We start from the raw sequence: 15,067 nt of genomic DNA, 5'->3' as shown, positions 1-15,067 counted from the left end.
ACAAATCCTCTGCAGCTTATTTTGACTGTATAGTTGGATCTTCAATTTCCAGGTGCACTGTTGTACATCGGCTGTGAATTCTGCATCCTCACCTGTGACTGTAAGGTCGATAATGTAAACAAGCTGGAATGATGCCGACCATAGCACAATGGTTCTCAGTTTACTAGTCATATCCGCTTTGAGAGAGGCTGGTCTGGGAATCCACCAAAATGTGTGGGTAGACACTGGACATTGGGCAGGGCAAGCATGTGGGATCTTCTCCACACCACTGGCAACATTTTTTGGAAGACAACAAGACTTCCAACATATGTATATATATATATATATATGTATATATATGTATATATATATATATATATATATATATATATATATATATATATATATATATATATATATATATATATATATATATATACCTATGTACCGTATAGATTTTATATACCTTCATGTGATAAGATTCCCTCTGATTGGCTGGAGCACTTCGGCTTTACTATTGTTTTAGTGCCTTTCCCGTCCTGCACCTGCTCAAGTCCAACGAACACTGAACGGTTTACATAACCTCTTAGCAGTTAGTTTCATGTGCCCAAAACTTCTACTGTAGGTGCAACTACAACATCTCACCTGTTGTTCCTGTTGACTTTTATCCTGCTAGAAGACTCAGTTGATCCTCCTTTCTCTTTTTAGGATTAAACTGGCCTTCCATGCACTGAAGAGACAAAAACCTGGATTTATTTTTTCAAAGACGGAAGTAAAAGGAGGGTTGAAATCTTAAAATTCAAGCACCTGTGTCTGCTTGCAAGCAGGACCCAGAAGACAAAAGAAATCATATTTTTGTTTGAGGTATGTGGTTGATTTTCATTCGCTTTCAGACTTTAAAAAACTATTAGAAAATGCTGCATTTTATTAGTTCTTATCAAGAACCATTTAAATCACTTTAGGTTTACAGTAATTCAGACCTATTTAATATTTTTGCAAGTGGAAGAAGAAGGATCAAATGAAACCTGCCAAAAGAGGGCTTCTTGATTTTTTCATGGCTCATGGATAAATTTGTTTTTTCTTCTTAACAAATTAGGTAGCACAATTAGGTATTGCCCTGTGATCAATTCATATTTTTTATGTCTCACTGAAAAACATTTATCCACAACAATTCCTGAAAAATACAATACCTGCATATTATTATGGGCTGATTACTCAACAAGTCAAATGGTCAAGGATGAATCTTTATCTCTATCTGTGTAGTTAGGGATTGTTACCTCTTAAATTTAACTATAGTACAAAGAGTTGAAAGGGAGTTGCACTATATCTTTATAGCTTTGGAGAACTGATAAAATGGGGAGGAGTGGAAATTTTGACAAGTATGTGACTGATGGCTATCTATCTATAGATTGATGGAGAGATATTTTGAGTGTTGTGAAACCTCAGATTTATTATTTTTGGGATGTTTTGCATCTGTCTTTCCCTCATATCCAATTTACGAGCTGTGCTGTACATCTTAAACAGCTCCACCTTTTCACTATTAATCCTTAAATATTATAGCAACTGGTTCCCTCTCGCTTTTGCCACAGTTTCCCCTTTTGGTTTTTATATCCATTGGGTGACCGTGGTTCAGGGGCTTGGGAAGCTCATCTTGTAACCGGAAGGTTGCCGGTTCGATCCCCAGCTCTGTCTGTCTTGGTTGTTGTGTCCTTGGCAAGACACTTCACCTCCTGGTGATGGCCAGAGGGGCCAATGGCGTGATATGGCAGCCTTGCTTCTGTGAGTTTGCCCCAGGGCAGCTGTGGCTACAACTGTGGTTTGCCTCCAACAGTGAGAGTGAGTGAATAGTGGAAATATAAAGTGCTTTGAGGGTCTCGAAAAGCGCTATATAAATGCACTCTATTATTATATCGACATATAATACCAATAAAGAAATGACTCACTAATTAGGACTGAAATGTGTGTTTTTCCAGGTTATAAAACATGGAGAACATGAGTTAAAGATGGGAACTGTGCTGTCATACTTTTGCCATTTGTGTGGACACGGAAATAAGGAAGGTGAGATTAGATGCACGTAAACTTTGCTCTAGTTTACTGCATTGTTCAGTTACTGTATGGCTGTCTCAGTTTTAGTTTTATTTATTTATTTTTGTGGCAAGCAGTGAACATTTCAAAATGCTGCTGGACTAACAGCTCTGAAATGTTTCCATAAATTTAATTTGAGTTTCTTTCCTCAGTACTGCTGTAACATACAGTAGCATAAACTCTCTCCTGCTCTGACTGCTTTACTCTCTCACAGAGAAGGAGAGATGCTTGCGGGCTAATGACAGCACTTTCAACCTATCTTTCCGCTATGCTGTAAGTATATAGACAAATGTTATCATGCCTATTCAGCAGATGACAAGAGAAGCTTTGGACACACCCTCAGCTCAATGCTTTGCTTGTTTGGATTTGATTACTCTGTCACAATGAAAGTCAAGTGTCACAAAGACCATTTTTGAGTAAATAGGAAATTTTAGGAAATTAATAGTGCAATCCTAGAAATCTTAAGATTTTTTGTTAGTATGTCTGCCAAATATAAATTAAACATTAAAAAACTTTACTACAAACATTTAAATATTAAATCACAGTGATTTTTGTTAAACTGACATCAGTCATGTAACTTTCCTCTGTCGATTTCTTTAACTTCAGAACAATGCCATCAAGACCTCCAAATACAACATCTTCACCTTCCTGCCACTTAATCTTTTTGAGCAGTTCAAGAGGCTCGCTAATGCCTACTTCCTCTTCCTGGTCATCCTTCAGGTAGACATGTTGCCATTCTTGTCAGAATAATTGCATGCTTAAAAATAGTTATTTTATGCTGCAGATAGTTATGTCAATGCAAAAACCGCATTCAGAGTTCATTCTCTATATTCAACCATACCTTTTTCAAACTTCATTTGACTTAAAATGTGAAAGGACTTGCACTTTCTTTTGCTTTTTTATAAATCGATTTTTTTTAAAATGCTTTTTCCAAATGTTATTAAGCGTGAACATACATGACATACATAAATAAAATGAAGCAACTGTTAAGTTTTTCACTTTTAAGAATCTTAAAAGATATTATCTATGCTGTTCACCCTCTGTATGGACACCGCGACAGCTGGTCTGCAATCACCACATCCATGGAGCCTACTGTATGCAGATGATGTATGTCTATCAGAAACAAAAAACTGCCTAGCCCTGCAAACCTGAACACAAGCATGGAAAGATTGGCTCTCTGAAAACGGCATGTGCCTGAACATCAAGAAGACTGAGTACTTTGAACGCGGCCCCCAGACCAACAGTACCATCACTATCAACGGCGAGCTGCTGACTAAAGTTGCCCAATTCAAGTACCTTGGGTCCCTTGTCACTTCGGACTGCGAAACTCTACCAGACGCCAGACTCTGTGTCAACACAGCGTGGATGAAGTGGTGCCAGGTCAGATAAGTCTTGTGCAACAAGAGAATGCCAATCTATCTTAAGGTGAAAGTTTATAAGTCGATCGTGCGCCCAGTGGCACTCTATGGGTCAGAGTGCTGGCCAGCTACGACCAAGCACAAACAAGCCCTTCACACCATGGAGATGAAGATGCTGACATGGCCTCTGGGTCTCACACGACTAGACCGAGCGAGGAACAAAGACGTTAGGAAATGATGGGGAGTGACACCGATCACAGACAAGATGCGAGAGGCGAGGCTCCGATGGTACAGCCATGTTGCCCGTAGCAATAAGAACTCCATCGCAAAGACAGCCCAGCAATTAGGCCACGAAGAAGACCAAAAAAACGCTGGATGGACCGAATCAAAGACAATATGAAGGCTGCGAATGTTACACCAAAAGATGCCCTGGATAGGAAGAAGTGGAGGAAAGCATGAAAAACAGCAGACCCTGCATCGGGGGATATGAACTGCTAGGCAGAAGAAGAAGAAAAGATATTATCTATGCACTGAAAGAGTGTGTTAATCTTTGTGTGTGTGTGTGTGTTGACAGTTGATCCCACAAATCTCCTCTCTCTCATGGATTACTACAGGTTTCGCCTTAATAGTAGTGCTTTCTATAACAGCAGTCAAAGATGCCATTGATGACATAGTAAGTTGAAATCGGTAATAACAAAAGAGAAAACCAAAAATAAGAAACTAATATCAGATTTGGAAGCAAACAGTATCTTTTTCTTGTGTCAACTGAGCAGAACAGACACAAATGTGACAGAAAAGTCAATAACCGGAAGGTGGACGTCCTCATGGATGGCCAGTAAGTCTTTGGAAACCCAAATGAAAAAGAAAAGAATACCTTTTGTATGAAGAATTATGCTGTTTTGGATTCATTTCTGTGTTGTATGCCTTTGTTCCCTTCCCTGACAGACTCAAAAATGAAAAATGGATGAATGTTCAGGTCGGGAACATAGTCAAACTGGAGAATAATGAGTTTGTCACAGTAAGTTTGGGGAGGCTATAGTAAAGATTTGAAGCAAGTGAAAGAAATTCATTTCAAAAGTAAGTTCCAAACTAAACTCAGTGCTTTTATTTCTTAGGCAGACCTTCTGTTGCTGTCTAGCAGTGAGCCCCTTAATTTAGTTTATGTGGAAACAGCTGAACTAGATGGGTAAGTGTGCTGTACTGTGGTGTTTGTATGCTAGGTTGACAACTAATGTCTGACACTGTCTTGGATTTTCCTTGGTCTCCCCCAGAGAAACCAATCTGAAGGTGAAACAGGCTCTGACTGTAACTGGAGAGCTGGGAGACAACATTGAGGCACTCGCTGCCTTTAATGGTGAGAATCTCAATGAAACAACACACAGTCTGATTTTCAAAAGTGAAACCTGGTTCTGTCATTGGGAAATGTCAGAGGGGACCAAAACTAACAAAGATTTTTTTTAGGTTGATAGGCCTTGGCTGAGTTAAGAATTAATGCAAGTACCAAAATAAATAATGAATAAATGCATAAATGCAAAAAAATAATTCTGTTAGGATAGATCCGGGGAAAGCACAAGAAAAACCGGATACACTGATAGACAGAAATCCATATTCTATGTTTCTCACAGCCGTTGATGAAATTAAGTTTTTGAGATTGTCAACAAATGTAAAATCAGAAATCTTTGGATTGTAATGATATCGATATGATAGTGGTTAAAGGAGTAATTGAGGCTATTATAAAACCGTTTACATACATCTGTAATTTATCATTTCAAACTGGTCAATTTCCAGACAGAATGAAAATAGCAAAAGTTATACCTCTATACAAATCTGGAAACAAACACCATTTCACAAACTACAGGCCTGTCTCTTTACTACCTCAATTCTCATTCTTGAAAAACTGTTTAACAACCGACTGGGAAAATGTATAGATAAACATAAACGATTCACTGAGAGTCAGTACGGATTCAGATCAAGCAGATCAACATCATCGGCACTATTAGATTCAATAGAATACATCACAAATTCCATAGACAAAAAGCCATATGTGGCTGGGTTATTCATAGACTTGACAAAGGCATTTGACACAATAGATGATGATATATTAATAAGAAAACTGGAACGTTATTGTGTCTGAGGGGTAGTTTTAGATTGGGTCCGGAGTTATTTAGGTGACAGGAAGCAGTTTGTGAAATTAAATGGTGGTTGCTCCTTATGTATGGACATTGCTTGTGGTGTACCCCAAGGGTCAGTTTTGGGTCCAAAATTCTTCAACTTGTACATTAACGACATCTGTAAAGTGTCCAAAGTATTAAAAATGGTTCTCTTTGCTGATGATACAAACATTTTTTGCTCTGGTGATGATCTGCAGAATTTATTGGAGGATATGACTAATGAAATAAGTAAAGTGAAGTTCTGGCTTGATAAAAACAAATTATCGTTAAATTTGAATAAATCTAAACTGATGTTATTTGGAAATAGTAGTTTAGATACAAATGCTAAGATTCAAATAAATGGTGCTGATATTGAAAGAGTCAGTGAAAATAAATTTCTGGGGGTAATAATAGATGAAAAACTTAACTGGAGAGCTCACGTAAGATATATTCATTCCAAAGTATCACAAAGCATTGCCGTACTAAACAAGGCAAAGCAGGTGTTAGACAGAACATCACTTCATATTCTCTACTGTTCACTGGTTTCACCATACTTAAGCTATTGTGCAGAGGTCTGGGGCAACAACTATAAAACCACATTACATTCACTTTTTACTCTTCAAAAACAAAAAAAAAGCAATTCAAATCATCCACAATGCAGGTTATAGGGAACATACAAACTCACTATTTTTGCAGTCTGAAATATTGAAAATTGCCGATCTAGTGAAATTCAAAACAGCACAAATTCTATTCAAAGCAAAAAAAAAAAAAAAGAACTGCCAGGTAATATTCAGAGTATGTTTTTTTTTGAAAGAAGGAAGTTATAATTTAAGGGGTTTTTGTAACTTCAAAACAGGGAAGGTACGTACTACAAGATAAAGCTTTTGTGTTTCTGTTCATTGAGTGAAACTGTGGAACAGTGTGAATATGGAATTAAAGCAATGTCCAAACATAAAACAGTTCAAAAAGAGTTATAAAAATATGATCTTCTCGAACTATAAAGAAAGGGAAAATATTGAAATTAAGTGAATGTCTCTATTTAAAAAAAATCATGTCATATTATAGTATATATTATATCAGCAATCTGTTCACTATTTTTATTATAGATTATATCAGTAAGGAAGCTGACTAAATATTAACTGATAATTTATGGCAAAGGGGTGGGATTAAATAAGTGTGTTCTTCTTCCCACTCCCTTTCAACACGTAAATGAATCAGAACGGTAGCAATATTGAAATGTATTGACTTTTGTATAGTATTTTTTTCTCTCTTATTTTCTTTACTAAATGTACCTGTATATTGTTTACATGTTTGAAATAAATTAACAATCAATCAATCAATCAATAGAGCAGTATTTCACCTTTGAACTGTTTAAGTTTGTACTGAGTGATTGTATTTCCTCATGCACGACTTTTTCTACTAATGTAACAATGGGATCTTGGGTTTTATTTAATTGTTTATTTGTTTGCTTTGTTAGGTCCATCTGTTCACCTGCTAATTAATACAGACATCTAACCAGTCAATCAGATGACAGCAATCTACTTCATTTTGGCATGTGGACATTATTAAAGTGACCTGTTTGAATTCAAACTGAGTATAAAATGTGCCAGAAAGTTGATTTAAAGAATTTGGAATGTTCCATTGTTGTTGGCGCCAGATTGGCTAGTCTGAGTATTTCAGAAAATGATGACCTGCTGGGATTAACCCACATCTGTAAGGTTTCCAGAGAATGGTCCACAGAAGATATCCAGTGAGCAGCCGTTCTGTAGGCGAAAATCCCTTGTTGATACCAGAGGTCGGAGGAGACTACACAGACTGCTTCGAGCTGTCCTCTAACTATCCTGTGAACTGTTTAGAATTATTTGCTGACACTGATTTCTGTTTCTCAGGTGAAGTGCGATGTGAACCTCCCAATAACCGTCTAGACAAGTTCAAAGGGACTCTGACTTTGAACGGAGAAAGATATGCCTTGGACAACGACAAAGTGCTGCTCAGAGGCTGTACTCTCAGGAACACTGAGTGGTGCTTCGGTCTGGTCATCTTTGGAGGTACTCTGTGCACTGCAACTGTGTACAATTTGCAGTTTGAGTGATGTTTTTTTGGTCTAGCCTTTATTGTTTACTCTGATACTGATGTATGAAGTTGTACATAAGAGACTAGAGCAGGAAGGGGATGTGGTTACATCTGCAAAGGTATACAGAAGATAATCTGCCACAGATTCTAGAGTGTGAAGTTCTTAAAACAACAATATCACAGTAATGACATATTTGTGGTGTTTCATTTAGGCCATTCTCCTTCTAAGGCTAACCAGTCTGGAAACATACTGAAAACTGTATCTGCATCACTGTCAGTGTCTCAACATCACATTGAATCTGTGTACAACTTGAGTGATTTTTTTTGGTCTAGTTTTTATTGTTTACTCTGATAATAATGTTTGAAGTTGTACATAAGAGACTAGAGCAGGAAGGAGATGCAGCGAAGGTGTGCAGAAGAAAATCTGACACTAATAATCCTTTCCAGGTCCTGACACTAAACTGATGCAGAACAGCGGGAAGTCAATATTCAAACGGACAAGCATTGATCACCTGACGAATATCCTGGTGTTATGTGTGAGTTTACACAAGCACAAATACAAAGAAAGTCACACAAAGTCTCAGCTTATAGATATAGAACTTAAAGACAGTGATTTGTTTTTCACCTGAGTGACAAGAGTAATATTGTTTGAATAATCAAGAAGTCTGATGTTTTCATTCCATCAGATCTTTGGTTTCCTGGCATCTATGTGCTCCATTTTGACCATTGGCAATGCAATCTGGGAAACAAATGAGGGCTCTGTGTTCACTATGTTTCTTCCTCGTGAACCGGGCATTGATGCTCCTCTCTCATCATTCCTCATCTTCTGGTCTTATGTCATTGTCCTTAACACAGTGATACCCAGTTCACTTTATGTCAGGTAAGTTTCAGCACAGAAAAATGATTAAACCAAAAAACAACCAAAGTTGGTTTGAACACTTGAGACTTGTGCTAATATCTATCACATTTTGAAATTTTACCAATTTGTGCTACATTGTTAGCGTGGAGTTCATTCGTCTGGGAAACAGCTTCTTAATAGACTGGGACAGGAAGATGTACTATCCTAAGAATGATACTCCAGCTCAGGCAAGAACCACCACACTCAATGAGGAGCTAGGCCAGATTAAATACATCTTCAGTGACAAGACTGGCACTCTGACACAGAACATCATGACTTTCAACAAGTGCTCCATTAATGGAAAAGCTTACGGTGAGCAGCTTTGCTTGTGTAAAAATTAGTGAGGCAAATGGAAACACATTGGGTGAACAACTGATTTTACAGTACATTTATCATATATTCAGGGGACCTCTGTGATTTCTCTGGACAAAGAGTGGAAATTACAGAGGTGAGAGGAAAATACATCCATTGCATTGTTTGTGAACTTTGTTTAAATTACAGAGGTGAGAGGAAAATGCATGATTATTTAAAGAAAGTATTGATCCAACTTTGTTGTTTTGGCTTTTCTTGCAGAGGACAGAGAGAGTGGACTTCTCCTGGAACAATCTGGCTGATCCAAAGTTCAGCTTTCATGACCACAGTCTGGTGGAGATGGTGAGAAGTGGAAACCCTGAGACTCAGGAGTTCTTCCGCTTGTTATCCCTGTGTCACACTGTTATGCCTGAGGAAAAGAAAGAGGGTGAGGGGTCCCCTAAAAGACATCTTCATTTCATTTACATTTCAGGAGAATTTCGAAATATTCTTGGAGTCTATCTAAAAACTCCAAATTCAGTGCAATAAAAGACATACAGGTACATGGAAATGTGCTCCACCATGCAAATGTTCAAATTTTTACCCTTATATGCCAATTAAATTGTCATCTCTGTTTTACCTGGTAGGAGAGCTCAATTATCAGGCTCAGTCACCTGATGAAGGCGCTCTGGTGACTGCTGCAAGAAACTTTGGATTTGTGTTCCTATCACGCACACCAGAAACCATCACAGTAGTAGAGATGGGCAAACAAGTCATCTATGAACTTCTGGCCATTCTGGACTTTAATAATATGAGGAAGAGAATGTCAGTGATAGGTGAGAGGAAGTAGTGATAGGTTTTTTTGTGTCGTTATCTTCAGTGACCACACTTCATATATTCAGAATACATTTCTCATTTCTGCATGCATTACGTCAAACTTTCTAACTTTCCCTGTCACTTCCAGTGCGCAGCCCAGAGGGGAAGCTGACTCTATACTGCAAAGGTGCAGACACCATGATCTTTGAAAGACTGCACCCCTCCTGTAACAAACTGATGGAAGTAACCACTAACCACCTCAATGTGAGTGATCCAAAGCATATAAAAGTAGCTTGAAGCTAAAGTCAATGAAATTTTAATATAATTAATGTAATTTAACATTTGACTTCTTTCAATTATCAAAACAAAAACAGGAGTATGCAGGTGATGGCCTCCGTACACTTGCTCTGGCCTACAAAGACTTAAATGAGGACTACATGATAGATTGGAAACAGCGCCACCATGAGGCCAGTGTTGCCATGGAGGGATGTGAAGAAAAACTTGATGAACTTTATGAAGAGATAGAGAAAGATATGATGGTTAGTACATGTGCTGAAAACTTTGTCAATACGAATTTGCTGCTTGATTATCTATTGGTAGTTATACTTTATACCGGGGATATGAAACTCATTTTACATTATGGCCCACAATATAGCCTAATTTCATGTGAAATTCAGATTGTCCTCTGTCAGTGTTTTACTACACATTTAATCCCTGAGATATCTTCCAATAAGAAAACGAAGTGCAATTTCAACAGTGCGTCTCAGATTTTCTAATATGATGAGAAATGCTTCTGTATTAAATGAAAGAATTTATCAGCATGACTCTTTGGGCTTAAATTGTAAGAAGTAAATATGTAAAGTTACAGAAAAGTTCATTAACCAGACTGTCCTGTAATTATAAAATAGAAAGGTTTTGTTAATTCAGAGGAATTGTTCTAACATTTAATTGTTTACCTATTAATTAATTTACTTGGTGTAGTATGCATATGGCCATGGGGGAGGTCTTTATCAGTAGGAAAAGCTGCAAAAACCTATGAAAATACAAGTGAAAGTCCAAAATTAATTCCATTCTTTACATTTTCCAAAGCTGTCCAGCAGGTCAGGTTAGAGTCTATGCCAGGCCAGTTCTGGCACCCAGGCCTTTATATTTGACACCCCTGGTTTATATTGTACACTAATGTTACAGTGAAACCAGCATAATTTGTGATAGAGGTATAGGATGGCTTCATTGCTTTGCTTTATTTAACATCAGTTTAAATCATAGCTGCATGTGTGGCTTTAGCTGTTGGGAGCGACAGCTGTAGAGGACAAGTTGCAAGACGGTGTGCCAGAGACCATTGAGCAACTGGCTAAAGCGGACATCAAAATATGGGTGTTAACTGGAGATAAGCAAGGTCGGTGGAACTTTTTCTTTTTAAACTATACATTTCAAAGTGGATAAAGACTGCATTATGATGTATAATACATTCTTATGTTCCTGCTCTCATTAATCTACACACAATCTCAGAGCATCAACAGTTTTGGTTGATGGGTTTCCATGGTTTCAAGTCATAGATCTAATATACATATCGACAAATGCTCTGAGAGTCGTTCCAGCTTTGGTTTGCTGCAAGATTGACTTTAAAGATTTCTAGCACCTAGGTGATTGAGAATTATTCTTTTTTTTTTCTTCAACAGAGACAGCAGAGAACATTGGCTATTCCTGTAACATGCTAAGAGAGGAGATGAAGGACGTCTTTGTTGTCTCAGCCAACACTGCTGAAGGTGTCAAAGAGGAGCTACAGTGAGTCAGTTAAAACCAGATGATGATTGTATTCTGCCAATCGGAAGCTGTTTCAGCGTATGAATCAGTGAGATAATTTGTCACTATGAACTTCAATAAACATATAAGACAAATTAACAACTGTTGCTGCCAGATTTCATAACTTGCTATCTCAAGCTAATTCTACCACAACTGAATGAAAAACCTACTGTAAATGAAAAACTAATATTAAACTAGCCAGTTTATCATAGCCATAAGCTAATTCTATCACAAGAAAAAAATCTATAAAAATCATTAATCTGACATTTTAATGTTCCCAAGCATTTGTATGATTAATTGTAACCTGTAACCTCACAAGCTAATGTCTTCCTAAGTGGTATTTGACTACCGCTGTATTAGCCGGACATGTCATTTTTTACGCATTACCTTAGAGATAGCATGAGGAGGGATAGAGAGTGGAGCCACTTCTCAGTCGCATCAAAACAAGCCAGTTGACCTGATTCAGACATCTTAGGATGTCTAAATCTAGCATGCCTTGGAGCAGATGCAGAACATGTTGGAAAACTAACTTATCTCAGTTGGCAGAGGAATGCCTCAGTGTCCCCTTTATTAGCCAGCAGTGTTGGTCAAGTTACTTCAAAAAGGTAATCAGTAACTAATTACTGATTACTTCCCCAAAAAAGTAATCCTGTTACTTTACTGATTACTTATTTTCAAAAGTAATTAATTACTTAGTTACTTTTTAACAACACGATTTACAACCTGAATAGGTGATAAAGCGAACCCAAAATAATAACAAATAACAAATCAGGTCATGTTCTCTGTCATATTTTCAGGAATGCACGAAGAAAAATGTGTCCTGAAGCAGCAGAGGAGCCAACTGTGATTAAATCTCGAGAAGGCCTGTTTTGGCTTAAAAAGACAGAGACTGTGCAGGATGAGAAGGTGGATGGAGATTATGGACTAATAATAAATGGGCACAGTCTGGTAAGAAGGCTTGTTTTCAGCAACCACTGAAAAACCTCTGCAAGTTGACCTGTTTAGTTTAGTTTATTTTGTTTATGTAGCTTCAACAGTAGAGGTCACACTGTGTGATCAGAAAGTACATATTGTTTTTTTAAAGCCTGATTCTCTTATATTTTTTAAACTTAGAGATGAATGTAGAAATGAATGGAATTCTCTTGAGGTTTTAAGGTTGCACTACAGAATCTTGACAGATGACCTAACTCCATCAATTCTTTCCTTCATCATCAGGCTTTTGCACTGGAGAAGAACTTGAGGTTGGAGCTGCTGAGGACAGCATGCATGTGTCAGACAGTGATTTGCTGCAGGGTCACTCCTTTGCAGAAGGCCCAAGTGGTTCAGCTGGTCAAGAAATACAAGCAGGCTGTCACTCTTGCTATTGGGGATGGAGCCAATGATGTCAGCATGATAAAGGGTAACCTGTGAAGTCACCAATATACAGAGCTGTATTTTCATTACAACTATCCAGCTGGGAAATATGTAGCTGATATTGTGTATTTTATTGTGTATTTTATTTGCTTCCTTTTCTGCCTGCCAGTTGCTCATATTGGTGTAGGTATCAGTGGGCAGGAAGGCATGCAGGCAGTGCTGTCCAGCGACTATTCCTTTGCCCAGTTCCGTTACCTTCAGCGCCTCCTGCTGGTGCATGGCCGCTGGTCCTACATCCGCATGTGCAAGTTCCTTGGATATTTCTTTTACAAGAACTTCACTTTTACGCTTGTCCAATTCTGGTACGCCTTCTTTTGTGGTTTTTCTGCACAGGTGAGATATATGTATTGTAACTATACTATAATGTAATTTAAGTAGCTTTTGTAATGGGACATAAAGTGTTTATCAATCTCAATGAGAGAAATGCAAAAAAGTTTCAAATGATGCAGGACAAATGAAACAAATAACTTGATTCACATTCACCTTTTCTTTATGTTGTACTTAAATGTTCATTGTGGTTGTTCACAGACTGTTTATGAGGACTGGTTCATCACCTTCTACAATATGGTTTACACAGCTCTTCCAGTCCTTGGCATGTGTCTGTTTGACCAGGTATGTAGATTACAATTAACTATCAGTTTTTGGTTGACTTACATAAACCAGATCTCATACTCAGGTCTCTGTGTCCACTGAGCTTTCTCATCTCTTTCACTAAAACTTGTTTTGTGCAGGATGTAAATGACCGTTGGAGTTTATACCATCCTCAGCTCTACGCTCCAGGCCAGAAGAACCAATACTTCAATAAGAAAGCTTTTGTGAGCTATCTGATTCATGGCTGCTATTGCTCCTTAATCATCTTCTTTATCCCATGGGCTTCCATGAATGATGCAGTCAGAGATGATGGAAAAGACATTGTGAGCCATCCATCTTTTGCTTTCCTGCTACAGACCTGTCTGCTTATTGTGGTGCACACACAGGTGAGAACATTTCATTTCATTTATTTATTTATTTCACACTTGGTCAACATTTTCCACAGTTAGTTCTTTCAAACAAACCAACTACACTTTCTGTCAGTAAAGCACTGCAACCACGTGTGAAAAGGAGCAGGCAGAAGAATTTATTCTTATTAAACCCTGCCCCCTATCTACAGTCCAACTTATATTGCAAGTGGTCACCAAAAGTCAAGGAACAAACTAACATTAACACTTATTTCCAGTCCTAACTCAAACCAAACAACAATTTAAAATCAGAATATACCACTCCACATAGTAACAAGGAGAAAAGATAAGTAAATAAAATAAATGAAACAAAAAATAATGGATCCTTATTCAATTAACTCCAATTTCATTCACATTCTTCATATTGAGTTATTGTTTTAGACATGTAGCACTTTTTAAAACAATGTAAATTTATACAACTCTTTAAATTTTAATGAAGAGACTTCCACAGTTGTATACCCCTAACCGTTGGACTCATTAATCTTTGTGCTGTCCTAGCTAGCCGATGCTTAAAATAAAATTTCCTTCTGCTGTCTTCTCCCCCCGAACACGTTAAAAATACTCTTTGTAACTTAGAAGGCAAAATATTACTTTTAGCCTTAAACATAATTAATAGTGTCCGTAGTTTCACTAAATCTCCTAATTTTAATAATTTTGACTTTATAAATAATGTATTTGTATGTTCTCTATATTTAACGTTATGAATCATCCGTATCACTTTCTTCTGTAATAAGTTCATAGGTTTTATAGTATTCTCATATGTATTCCCCCAAACTTCGACACAGTAACTAAAGTATGGAAAAAACAATGAGAAATATAAAATGCGCATTGTTTTGTGGTCTAATGTCCAGCAAAATCGCTGGACATGGTCGTAGACAAGAAGTGAAGCAGCACATGGCGGGGAGAAGTGAGTGGGAGAGCAGACACAATTTTGGACCGGAGGTTTTCGGGAAGCTTTTATTTTGGTATTTCCGTTGATCCGTACAATAAATTTGCATGGTAGCCTAAATATTTAGTTTTCTGTAACATTTAGATTTAACATTTAACATTCAGATTTAAATATAATATTTAGATTTAACATTTAGATTTAACATTTAACATTTAGATTTAAATATAATATTTAGATTTAATATTTAACATTTACATTTAATATTTAACATTTGATGAAAAGTTACAAATATTTTACTAAATGTTGTAAAAAAT

The 15,067-nt window shown here is 37.2% G+C and overlaps 1 protein-coding gene across 1 annotated transcript; it reads left to right on the top strand.

The window, feature by feature from the left end:
- Positions 1-3,252: 3,252 nt before the first annotated feature.
- LOC309709448 (phospholipid-transporting ATPase ID-like) lies at positions 3,253-14,377 on the top strand (the record flags this gene model as incomplete). Its single annotated transcript, XM_082538067.1, has 24 exons — positions 3,253-3,437; positions 3,521-3,648; positions 4,037-4,095; positions 4,196-4,257; positions 4,368-4,440; positions 4,538-4,608; positions 4,694-4,776; positions 7,462-7,620; positions 8,093-8,181; positions 8,332-8,525; positions 8,647-8,855; positions 8,948-8,991; positions 9,117-9,282; positions 9,482-9,670; positions 9,799-9,914; positions 10,025-10,189; positions 10,935-11,046; positions 11,330-11,435; positions 12,251-12,401; positions 12,669-12,852; positions 12,976-13,199; positions 13,395-13,478; positions 13,598-13,843; positions 14,363-14,377. 24 exons carry the CDS (start codon positions 3,253-3,255, stop codon positions 14,375-14,377), a joined length of 3,114 nt encoding a protein of 1,037 aa, XP_082394193.1.
- Between the last annotated feature and the right edge of the window lie 690 nt (positions 14,378-15,067).

The sequence above is a fragment of the Aulonocara stuartgranti genome, assembly GCF_965226115.1.
Source record: "Aulonocara stuartgranti genome assembly, chromosome: 7".
Classification (NCBI taxonomy): Eukaryota; Metazoa; Chordata; class Actinopteri; order Cichliformes; family Cichlidae; genus Aulonocara; species Aulonocara stuartgranti.
This window is presented reverse-complemented; position numbering and strand designations above follow the sequence as displayed.